The following is a 10,183-nucleotide window of genomic DNA, read 5'->3' on the forward strand; positions in this document are numbered from 1 at the left end:
TATCAATTTTGTACACGACCTATTTTTCATCCAAAATATATTATTTATGATTAGGTTAGGTAAAGACAATTTTACTGGCAGAGCGTTGCAGCTAGAACAGGCTAGGGGGCCGAGCGCTGCGGCTAGCTGACAGGCTGAGGGGCTGAGCGCCGAGGCTAGGACAGCTGCTAGGGGGCCTGGTGCTGCGGCCATATGATCAATTATATTCATGTGTTACATGTGAGAGCCATGAAAACAAAATTGAAAAGGGGAGGCCACAAATAGTTCTCTTGAAAATTACCCATCCTTCTACATATTCTCAATATCCTTCTCCCTTTTACCTTCGATCCATCTTTCATCTCTCAACCCTATACCTCTTTTACCCCTCAATAAACAATTTTAAAAATTATCGATCTAAAACTAAAATATAACTGCGACATGTTGAACATGTTAATACTTTATACACTGAACTGCAAGGCTACGAGTCCGACTCCACTGCCTCTGATAAATGACTGAATTGAGTGCATGAACTGAATAACAAATGACAATAACATTAACAAAGATTAGTTCACAACAGTAAACGTTTACTTTACTGTACAGGCGTACTCTACGTGCAGGCGTACACAATACACATTCTCTACACAGATTTAGTTGGGACTGCGTAATGCATAATGCGTAATGCGTAGGTACAGGAATACGCACATAATATAGGATGAGACTTTAAGAAAGACCAGAAACATAAAAAACAAGGATTTGAATTTTATGTTTCTGCTTACAAAAGATTCAAAAAATATATAAAGGGGGGGAGGGGGTGTCACAATATAACCACATTTGTAATCTATCAGTTTTCCATATCTACTCTGTACAATCATTATATATTTATATATCGGTCTAATTGTGAAGGTCTATTATCCTACAGGGAGTAAATGTCACACCAACTTTATACGTTGCTGTAGAAATCCACAAGTCGTATATTATAATGCGTTGGTTTACAATATTTTAAAATATTTTTAAAGAGATCTTTTAATTGCATGACTTTAGGTTGGAAACCCAGCTCAGCCTGGAAACAAAGGATTCTCTAAAAAGTGAACTAACATATTATAGATCTTTGATACCAAGCTCAGAACTAGTTCAATTTTCTAATGATTGGCCTCTAAAGAGGCCAATCGGTCATGGGGTTCATTAGTTATGAGCGGGCATACAAACAGTACAGTTAAACAGAGATTATTACATTTTATATAGACTAGCTTGGGAACCCAGCTTTCCCTGAAAATTAAACTATAGCTAAAAAAATCCATCTACTCAACTAAGGACTTTTAAACCAAGCTAAAAACCTTCCTGTGGTTTTTGAAAAGCTCTCCAATAAAAATTTGAGGCATTCGGTCTGGGGATTCATTAGTTTTGATCGAACACACACACAGATTACTACTTTATATATTGATTTTACGTCTGACCGTATATTGGTATTTGAGTGTTATTAATTCTTAAAAACTACATTTGTTAAAATTTGCAATATTAAACTTTGCATCATATATATCCTAAAATAAAAAAATAAAAAACGATAATTACACGTTTGTTTTTGCATTTTTATAGGATAGTTTTTACATCTTTATAGGATAGTTTTTACATCTTTATAGGATAGTTTTACATCTGTATAGGATAGTTTTGCATCTTTATAAGATAGTTTTAGGATCGTTTTTTGCATATATCTTCTGATATCTTCTGTCAGGGTTAAAATTTGATATAGATGTTAGAAGAGTTTGGTTTAGAATAATCAATCTAAAAGCTTTTGCTTTTCCTAAGCTCTGCCAATTTTGAACCCTGAAATAAAATATTGGCACATCACTATTTACAGAAACTCCCTTTTTTATAACGTTATAAACTTAAACAATAAACAGTTCAAGATGTTGCAGATTTTTCTATTTTCATTTTATTTTTATTCCTTCTGAAACATGCGAACCTTATCTCGTTAAACTTTATTAAAAGAATTCATTATTTTCCAGTTTTTTTCTGTTTTCAATGCCGGGTTTCACAACATTGTAAAATATCAAATTTTTCCTCATTTTTAAATGACTTCTGTTGGTAATATTTTTCACACAAAATGTTAAAGTTACTGCTATTAGCCCTATATATATTGATTGTAGATCTTGTCCACTAATTTCCCCTAATTTCCCCTAATTTTTTAGAAAAAAAAATATTAGAAAATATGTCTGAAGGAACATGTCTAGGCGTTGTCCCTTTAAAAGCTGGTGTTTTAGGAATAGCTGCAGTGCAGGTACAATTAATAAAGTTGCACATCTACATTTCCTATATTTCTTATCCTTATCTTAAAAAAAATAAAGAAAAAGGAACCAAAAAATGGTTGTTTTTACAATTTGGTTTTTTCATATATTTTCTCTCAGAGTCAACATTTTGCAAAGTGGAAGAAAATCAAATAATTTAAAAACATTTGCTTTCCTTACACGTTGACTCTGAGATAAAATATATGCAAAAAACGAAGCAAAATTGAACCTGCAAATATAGATATAATCAACACTATATGTTTGGGGCGTGGATTTTTACTGTTAAGTAGCTTCTAAAAAATTCTAATAAATTTTAAAATAGTTATATGGGTTAAACGACTTTTAAACCCCTTCTTTGGTGAATTTTAGTTTTTTTTCATTTTGAAAAAACCTTTGATTAAGGATGTTTGGAATCTTGTACTATAACTATACCACTATCACTTTCAAGCCTTAGGTGCTTTTGGTAAGGTGAAGGAGGATATACGCCTGGAAAATGGGAGGAGGACAGCTTCTGACTTCTTTAATTTGATTTTCTTCAATGTTCAGAATTTCCTATGACGGCTCTGGATGAATTGTTTAAATGAATTGTAAAGTTGTTCATATATGAATTAAATGCCATTCTATGAAACTCTTTAAGTAATTTAAGAAAATAGATTTAATCAATTTATTTTAGTTTCTGTATGAGGGTGCTACTGTTGGTATGCGAGTGCACAGTGGTATGGAAAGTAGACAAATGGGGTTCTATGTTGAGTTTACGTTCCATTGTGTTAATCTCCTAGCAGCCATTATGCTAGCCGTTGGAGTATGGTAAATCATTTTTAAAATTTCAAATTATAATAATAATGTTAGTTTTTACATATCTACTAATTTAACATGAGGGAGGGGGGAACTTTGCGTCTCAAACCCGTCTAATCCAGGTGTCCTAGGCTTATAGTCGAATATTCAACACTAAAGTTTTCAGTTTAGTATATGTTATTATTATTTTTATGATGTATTGCAATTTGTATGCACAGTGCACACAGCACACATTGATTTTCGTCTTTTCTTTCGCAAACAGCTTAGTAGTTTATATTTGAACATTTATACAAATACAAGTTATAACAACTGACAAAGCAATTTTTTGTTAAAATAAAGACGACGACAATTATAGGAAAGTTTTCTGGTTACTTCCTTGCAATATTTTAACTTTTCATAGTAGTACTAGTAGTTTATAGTATAAGCTGTACTTTACGTACATACTACAGGGTTACCCACATAGTAGTAGTAGTAGTTTATAGTATAAGCTGTACTTTACGTACATACTACAGGGTTACCCACAAAGTATGAGACTGTAAGGACGACTTGAAACTCTTCAATTATTAAAATCCCAATTTATGTTTTCTGCTTTAAATTTGGGTTGAAAATAGCCAGTATAAATTACGTACAGCCGTCTTTGAAGTCTCATCCTTTGTGAGTAACCCTGTCTACTAGGTTTAGTTCTATACAATCAGTCGTACTCGTTTCCTCTTTGGCTTTCATGTGGTTTCACATTAATCTACAAAGTCCATCATTTTTTAAATTTTATAAATCTATATGTACAGTAGAGAGGTCACCGTTTACATCAATTCATTGAAGACGACCTTTCTATTTAGGTTTTTATTTCTAACAAGGTTTTTTTCCAAAAACAAGTTTACAAGTAAACAAGTTTACAAGTAAACAAGTTTACAAGTAAACAAGTTTACAAGTAAACAAGTTTACAAGTAAACAAGTTTACAAGTAAACAAGTTTACAAGTAAACAAGTTTACAAGTAAACAAGTTTACAAGTAAACAAGTTTACAAGTAAACAAGTTTACAAGTAAACAAGTTTACAAGTAAACAAGTTTACAAGTAAACAAGTTTACAAGTAAACATGAACAGCTTCTCTTTGTTTCCATGTTTATGTGTATCCAAGTGGTTTGAAAGTTTGGTAGAAATCAAAATTGAAAAAGAAACTCGTCTTCATTGTATTGATATATACGACGACGACTGTATTGCTAATTTCACTGCAAAAACATTGTTTTGATTTGTATTTATATCTTTATTTAAGTAGTAATCTTTGTTTGTTTGTTTTAATTAATTTTTTTAAATAGTTTTAGAAACTTCTGATAGAATAAAATACTTTAAATTTTTAACACGGTTTTTTTATAAGAAATTTGAACAATTCTTCTCGCTAAATGTTTCATTATTGTGAATAAAATTCTTAACACAGTTTCTAATTAAAAGAAAATTATCGGAATAATTATCTTTTCTTAAAGATTAAAAATGCGGGAACGGATTATTTTCTAAAAATTTTTTTGACGTAATACTTTTGATTTGTCACCTTTCAAATACTTTTCACAGATAGGGGGGGGGGGAGCAAGTGTTTATAAAAAATTATATTAGTATTGACGAATACTATAACATTATGATCATTTTCAAGACTCCAACTGTTTATAATCTACTCCTAGCCAAAACTCCTTTGATCACATTTGTTATTATTTATAAGTGGAGATTCTAACATTGGGTCCTACAAATATTCAAAATTCCACGTTTGGTGCAGTGTTCCTTTTTCTTATGAATAAATACAAATAAATTGTGTATAGATCTATATTTAGTATAGTCATCAACATTTAACAATCTATCAAACCTGAAAATTCCAGAAAACTTGCAAGGGTTATCATTTCATAATTGTTCATGGGTTCAGTGTCAGCAGCTGAGAATTTAGAAACCTATAATGAGCTAAACTTCCCTTCAACAAACCAGAAATATCAGACAGAATTAAAAAGAAGCAGAGATTAGCAGAAATCTGAACCATTTTATAGAAGAATGTACAGACTATTTCTAATTCCAATTATTTAAAGAATATCAAAAACAAATGTTAGGATGCTGTAAACCACTTGGGGTTTTTGGGGCCCTAGGATCCCTCTCTCCCCCCCAGGGGGTAGGGTCCCAAGACCCCAAGAATGCCAAAGTGGGAAAAACTGGAATAAAATAATTTTGTACAATTTTGTAATCATCTTTTATAAAACCTTTTTTAAAATTAAAAAAAAAATTGTTAAAAAAAATAATTATGGTTAAACATCTAAAGTAATGCAGGTTTTTTCACATTTTAAATTCATTTGTTTATAAATTATAAAAAAAATTTAGATTTTCGTAATTTTCTTAAAAGTAAACTGTTGGTCTGAGGTTTTGGATCATCAAGTATTTGAGCTTGAGCAATCGTAAAATAAAATTAGCAATCCAAAAATAAATACAAGAAAGCTACGGTTTCTCTACAGTCTGTAGGAACTTTACCCATTCCACATATCGCTTTTTCATCAAAAATATTTGAAGTAAATTCCATCTGGGCAAATAATGAGCTCTCTGGAATAAAAAGAATAAGAATAGAATAAGTTAATGCATCACATATAATAAATCAAGAAAACTTATTTTTTTCAAAACTAAATTTTTAAAAGACCTGAACTGAGTAAATAAATGAAAAAGTGAAGAAATATTCAAATATCTAATGGAGTAAAATCATAAATCACCAGAGAAAAGTATTAAATATAAATTATTTTTCATTTTAATCCAAATCATGGCTTGCACAAATATAATAACAAAGAACACCAGAAATTTAATATCATAGATGAATTCAAATAAAGTAAAGACACTAGATGTCAATGTCGTCTTTTCAGGGTTATTGTGAACTAAATAATTTTAAATATTGAGTTTCGTCTGCTATGTTCACATTTTGTTTGTTTATGTTTTGACTGAATACGCTTGTACTTAGTAAAACAAGAAAATTGCAGTATACAGTAAACTTGTCCGTCTTCACTGTTCATCTTGCGGAGACATAATAGACACATCTTTACAGTCTTTTACCCTTTTCATAAAATAAACTCTAGCAGACATAATAATATTATTGCTTTTGAAATTAGGTATTACAATGCTAATTAATAACAAAGACGATATCGAATTCGTCACTGAATTCCCATGTTTTTTGGGACACCCTGTATTACACGTACTAACCTGTTAATGTTGCAGTACAAAGACCCGTCAGATGTTTATCCCCTGGTTACTGCTGACTGTTCTACTCCCAGCTATGTTCATGGTTAACATGGTTTCTAGTTTACTCTTCCTTCAGTTTCATGCAGCAGCTGATCTTATTCTTCATCAAGCCATTCCAGCACTCATCAGTAATAAGAATAATATTAAGCTGTACCAATCAGCTGTACCAATCAGCTGGGCAATCAGCTGGACACTCCCNCATAAAACCCTGTTTTACTCTAGGGTACCGTTGTGAATCGGACATGGAACACGCTTAAGATAGAGGTCCACTGGAAATGAAGTAAACAGTCCCTTTAACAAACGTTTTTTTCAGCGTTCTACTTCTGCTCAGTGGTGTACACTCTGTACATAGAAATGGAACTGAACGCGGCAGGTTTCTTCATCCCGCCAGAAACCCTGTACGGTACTTCGAATGTCGTCTTCTCCCGGGAGCCGGAACCATTAGATCTTCCACCGTCCTACACTACAGCTGTGACGGCACATAAAGAACATATTGAAAATTTCGTTTAAATTGCCGTAATTGTACAGAATATGATTATAATATTGAGAATATTAATTATTCGTTTTATAAATAGATTTTGTGATTTTAGTGTAAAATATTAAGAAATAAATACCTTGTTGTCTTGCAGTGTTATTATAATATTTTTAAACACATTTTTCTTCTAATCTTTTGACAATTACGAATTTACACAATTTTAGCTTGTAAGTTGTAACTTAATAAAACGAAAGTTTGCAGGACAAAAACAGTGAAAAAAGATTTTAAGGCTGGATTTTTAAAGACAAATTTCTCTAATTCTTCTAAATTTGGGGAGGAGGGGGGGGGGNGTTGTCTTTGTCTAATAGTCTATTTAGTTTACCCTCAAATTACCCAAATACGTGAACGGACCTTTTAAGCGCTAATATGTTTTGCCGAGAATTCTTTCAAAGCTAAAAAGCTTGAAATAAATCCTATTGCAATTTTGAAATAGCTTTAATGCCAGGGCTACAGACAAGTATAAGGGGGTTGGTAATGTCTAATTAAGAAAATATTGAAAACTGCTGAAGATAAGATTGATTTAATAACATTCCATAAAAGACTTGTCGTTTCTTGTAGTCAATCATGGGAGAAAGTAAACACAAACCATCAAAATTCTAATTAAAAGGCTGTCTACCAAATCAAGAATGATTTTTATCTAGAGCTTTATTCATATAAAAGTTTCTAAGAGGGCTTTTTTTCGAAACTTTTAAACTGAAAACACTTCATGACATTCTAGCTGAAATAAAAATCTTAGAGTTTTTAATCCATAAATGGCTTGAAAAATCCTTTTCACTCATTTTATTTAGACACCCTTTATAAAGTTGTGTGCGTTCGGCTTTTTAAAATATCGTTCGTTTATCGCTACATGTTGTTAGTATTTTTTTCGATCGTTCGTTCTCATCAGTAAAAAATTTATCATTTCAATCAAGTTCGTTCGAACAAAATATTTAGGAATTGTTTATGAACGAAAATCTTTTGAATGATTTTAAATTGTTGTTTTTTTCTTTTTTAAAAACGATCAATCCAAGTCGTTCGTTCGTTTTTATAAATTTATTTTGTTGAAAAAACGATATCCATCTCTAGCCCTGTATATTCCCTTGTTCCTCAAATATTCCCTCAAGTGATTTCATGATTTAAAAAACGATATCCATCTCTAGCCCTGTATATTCCCTTGTTCCTCAAATATTCCCTTGATTATATAGAAATTTACTTACTGCATTCATTTCGTAAAATTATAAAAATATAGCATTAAGCTTAAACTAAAATCTATTAGCTGGAGTGCCCGGCCTTGCCCAGGTTTATATTGTTATTCAAAGTCAAAGTTATTCCCGCCGTTAACCCCCGGGGGCCCGGGCTGCCCACGGTTCCCTTAAAAAATGTCCACCGTTTGCCGAGTTAAAGCGAATTTATATACATATAAACAAATATATAAAACCACGGTGAAACCACGGTCCTCGGTGAAAATCTAATTTAAGTAGGTTAACTTTTAAGTGGATGACACTTTCTGAAATGAGTTAATAAAATGCATGAATGAAAACAAAGATTAACTCTAAAAAGAAAGCTTTGTTATTTGTAGTCTTCAAACCTTGAACAAGTGTCGTATTTTAATTTCCAAACAAAGACATGAGTTCCCAAGCTAGAACTATAGAGTAAAAATCTTGTATAATCTATTTATTATATAAAATACTAGCTTGGGGCCTCAGCTTTGTCTAAAGTTTTCAATTTAAAAGTCAAGCTACTCAACTTAGGATTGTTAAAACAGACTATACGTTCCTCCGTGGCTCGAGATCTAAATTTGAGTTAAATCAGTCAAGGGGTTCACAGACAAATGATATATGGTTCATGTATATTAAATGTGTTAGATGCCGAACCAATAAATGCCATTGTATCTTGGTCTGATTTAAATTCTGCTTTGTACACAATAGATTTAGTTAAAAATTTTACATTTAAAGGGAGTAACCGGCAATGTATGGTAGTTGAACTAAGAATGCAGTATTGAATGAGTATTTTTTTCAGGATTCATTTAAGACCTATCAAATGTTTTTATGATGCATATTTGTTCAGCTAGAGCGCAAATTCAATCTTAAAAATCCTCATGGATTGTCCACTTTGGAGGGAGGATTTTGAGAATCGGTTTGTTTTAAATTATCCAATGACGACCATGCAAAAGGTAACAAAATTTCATAGTAAACTTTAAATTTGTTTAGGAAAAGATTTCAAAGTAAAAGGTATCTACAAGATAGAAGCCCTGTCCATTTACATTTTAAATAGATCAAAAGACCATGATGGTTTATGTTCATATTAATGCTAGATAGCGCCTGCACATCAAATCTATTTTATAAATCCTGTATATTGCATGCAGCTTATAGAAAATATCAAATATTATAAAGATTGATATTTTTCATGTATTTAGACATATTTATAAAAAGATTGTTATTAAACATTAAAAAGAGCAACTTTTAAGCTAATAGGATTACTGTTCTGTTTACCGATGCAAATATCATTATGGTCTTCAATGGACGCAATTGAAGGAGGAGGGGATTGTAATATTAAAAAGGGTCTTCAATTAAAAATTAGAATTTCTTATTAAGAAAAAGGGGGTCTCCTATTAAAGAAGGGGGTCTCCTATTAAAGAAGGGGGTCTCCTATTAAAGAAGGGATCTCCTATTAAAGAAGGGGGTCTCCTATTAAAGAATGGGATCTTCTATTAGAGAAGGTGGTCTCCTATTAAAAAAGGGGGTCTCCTATTAAAGAAGGGGGTCTCCTATTAAAGAAGAAAAGGTGTTAGACATCTTCGATTTGAAAGCTTACATCATCTCACTCCGTAACTTAAAGTTACGCCTAGATAACCTCTAACCATAATTTTTCATTTTTCCTTAGCTTTCATAATTAGAGTTTTTTTAAATAAGGTCAGCTATACTGTATACAGCTGTACTGTATAAAGCTTTACTGGGAATCTAAAGGAAAATAAGAAAAATAATTTAAAAGTTTTTCTGAAAAAAGTAATTTGAAGACATGTGTCACAGCCCATGCATGTCAGAAAAAGAAAACTAAATAATTTACGTTTTTTTCCTTTAACTTTTACCTATATTCTAGGGAAATGTAAAAACTTGAAAAGCTTTAAAAAAACAGTTTTGAGGGAAGACAATCGACCCTTAGCCTCTTAAAAACTTGCTCCCTCGCTTTATTCAATAAATTCGGGTTATCTGGAGATGTTTAATTAAATTGGATGGTTAATATTTTATTTATTAAATTTTTCATAATACGTTGTGAGAGATATTAAATTGAGATTTAATTAAGGATAATGGGAATTTATACATTATATACAGGACCATAACTGGAAGGTTGGAGGTGGGAGGG

The 10,183-nt window shown here is 31.5% G+C and overlaps 1 protein-coding gene across 1 annotated transcript; it reads left to right on the forward strand.

The window, feature by feature from the left end:
- The first annotated feature begins 2,144 nt into the window (after positions 1-2,144).
- Positions 2,145-6,930, forward strand: LOC111698711 (uncharacterized). Its single transcript, XM_023469119.1, has 4 exons — positions 2,145-2,254; positions 2,935-3,068; positions 6,283-6,434; positions 6,620-6,930. Exons 1-4 carry the CDS (start codon positions 2,186-2,188, stop codon positions 6,814-6,816), a joined length of 552 nt encoding a protein of 183 aa, XP_023324887.1. The 5' UTR covers positions 2,145-2,185; the 3' UTR covers positions 6,817-6,930.
- Positions 6,931-10,183: the final 3,253 nt, after the last annotated feature.

This window comes from Eurytemora carolleeae, unplaced genomic scaffold (assembly GCF_000591075.1).
Source record: "Eurytemora carolleeae unplaced genomic scaffold, Eaff_2.0 scaffold258, whole genome shotgun sequence".
NCBI lineage: Eukaryota > Metazoa > Arthropoda > Copepoda > Calanoida > Temoridae > Eurytemora > Eurytemora carolleeae.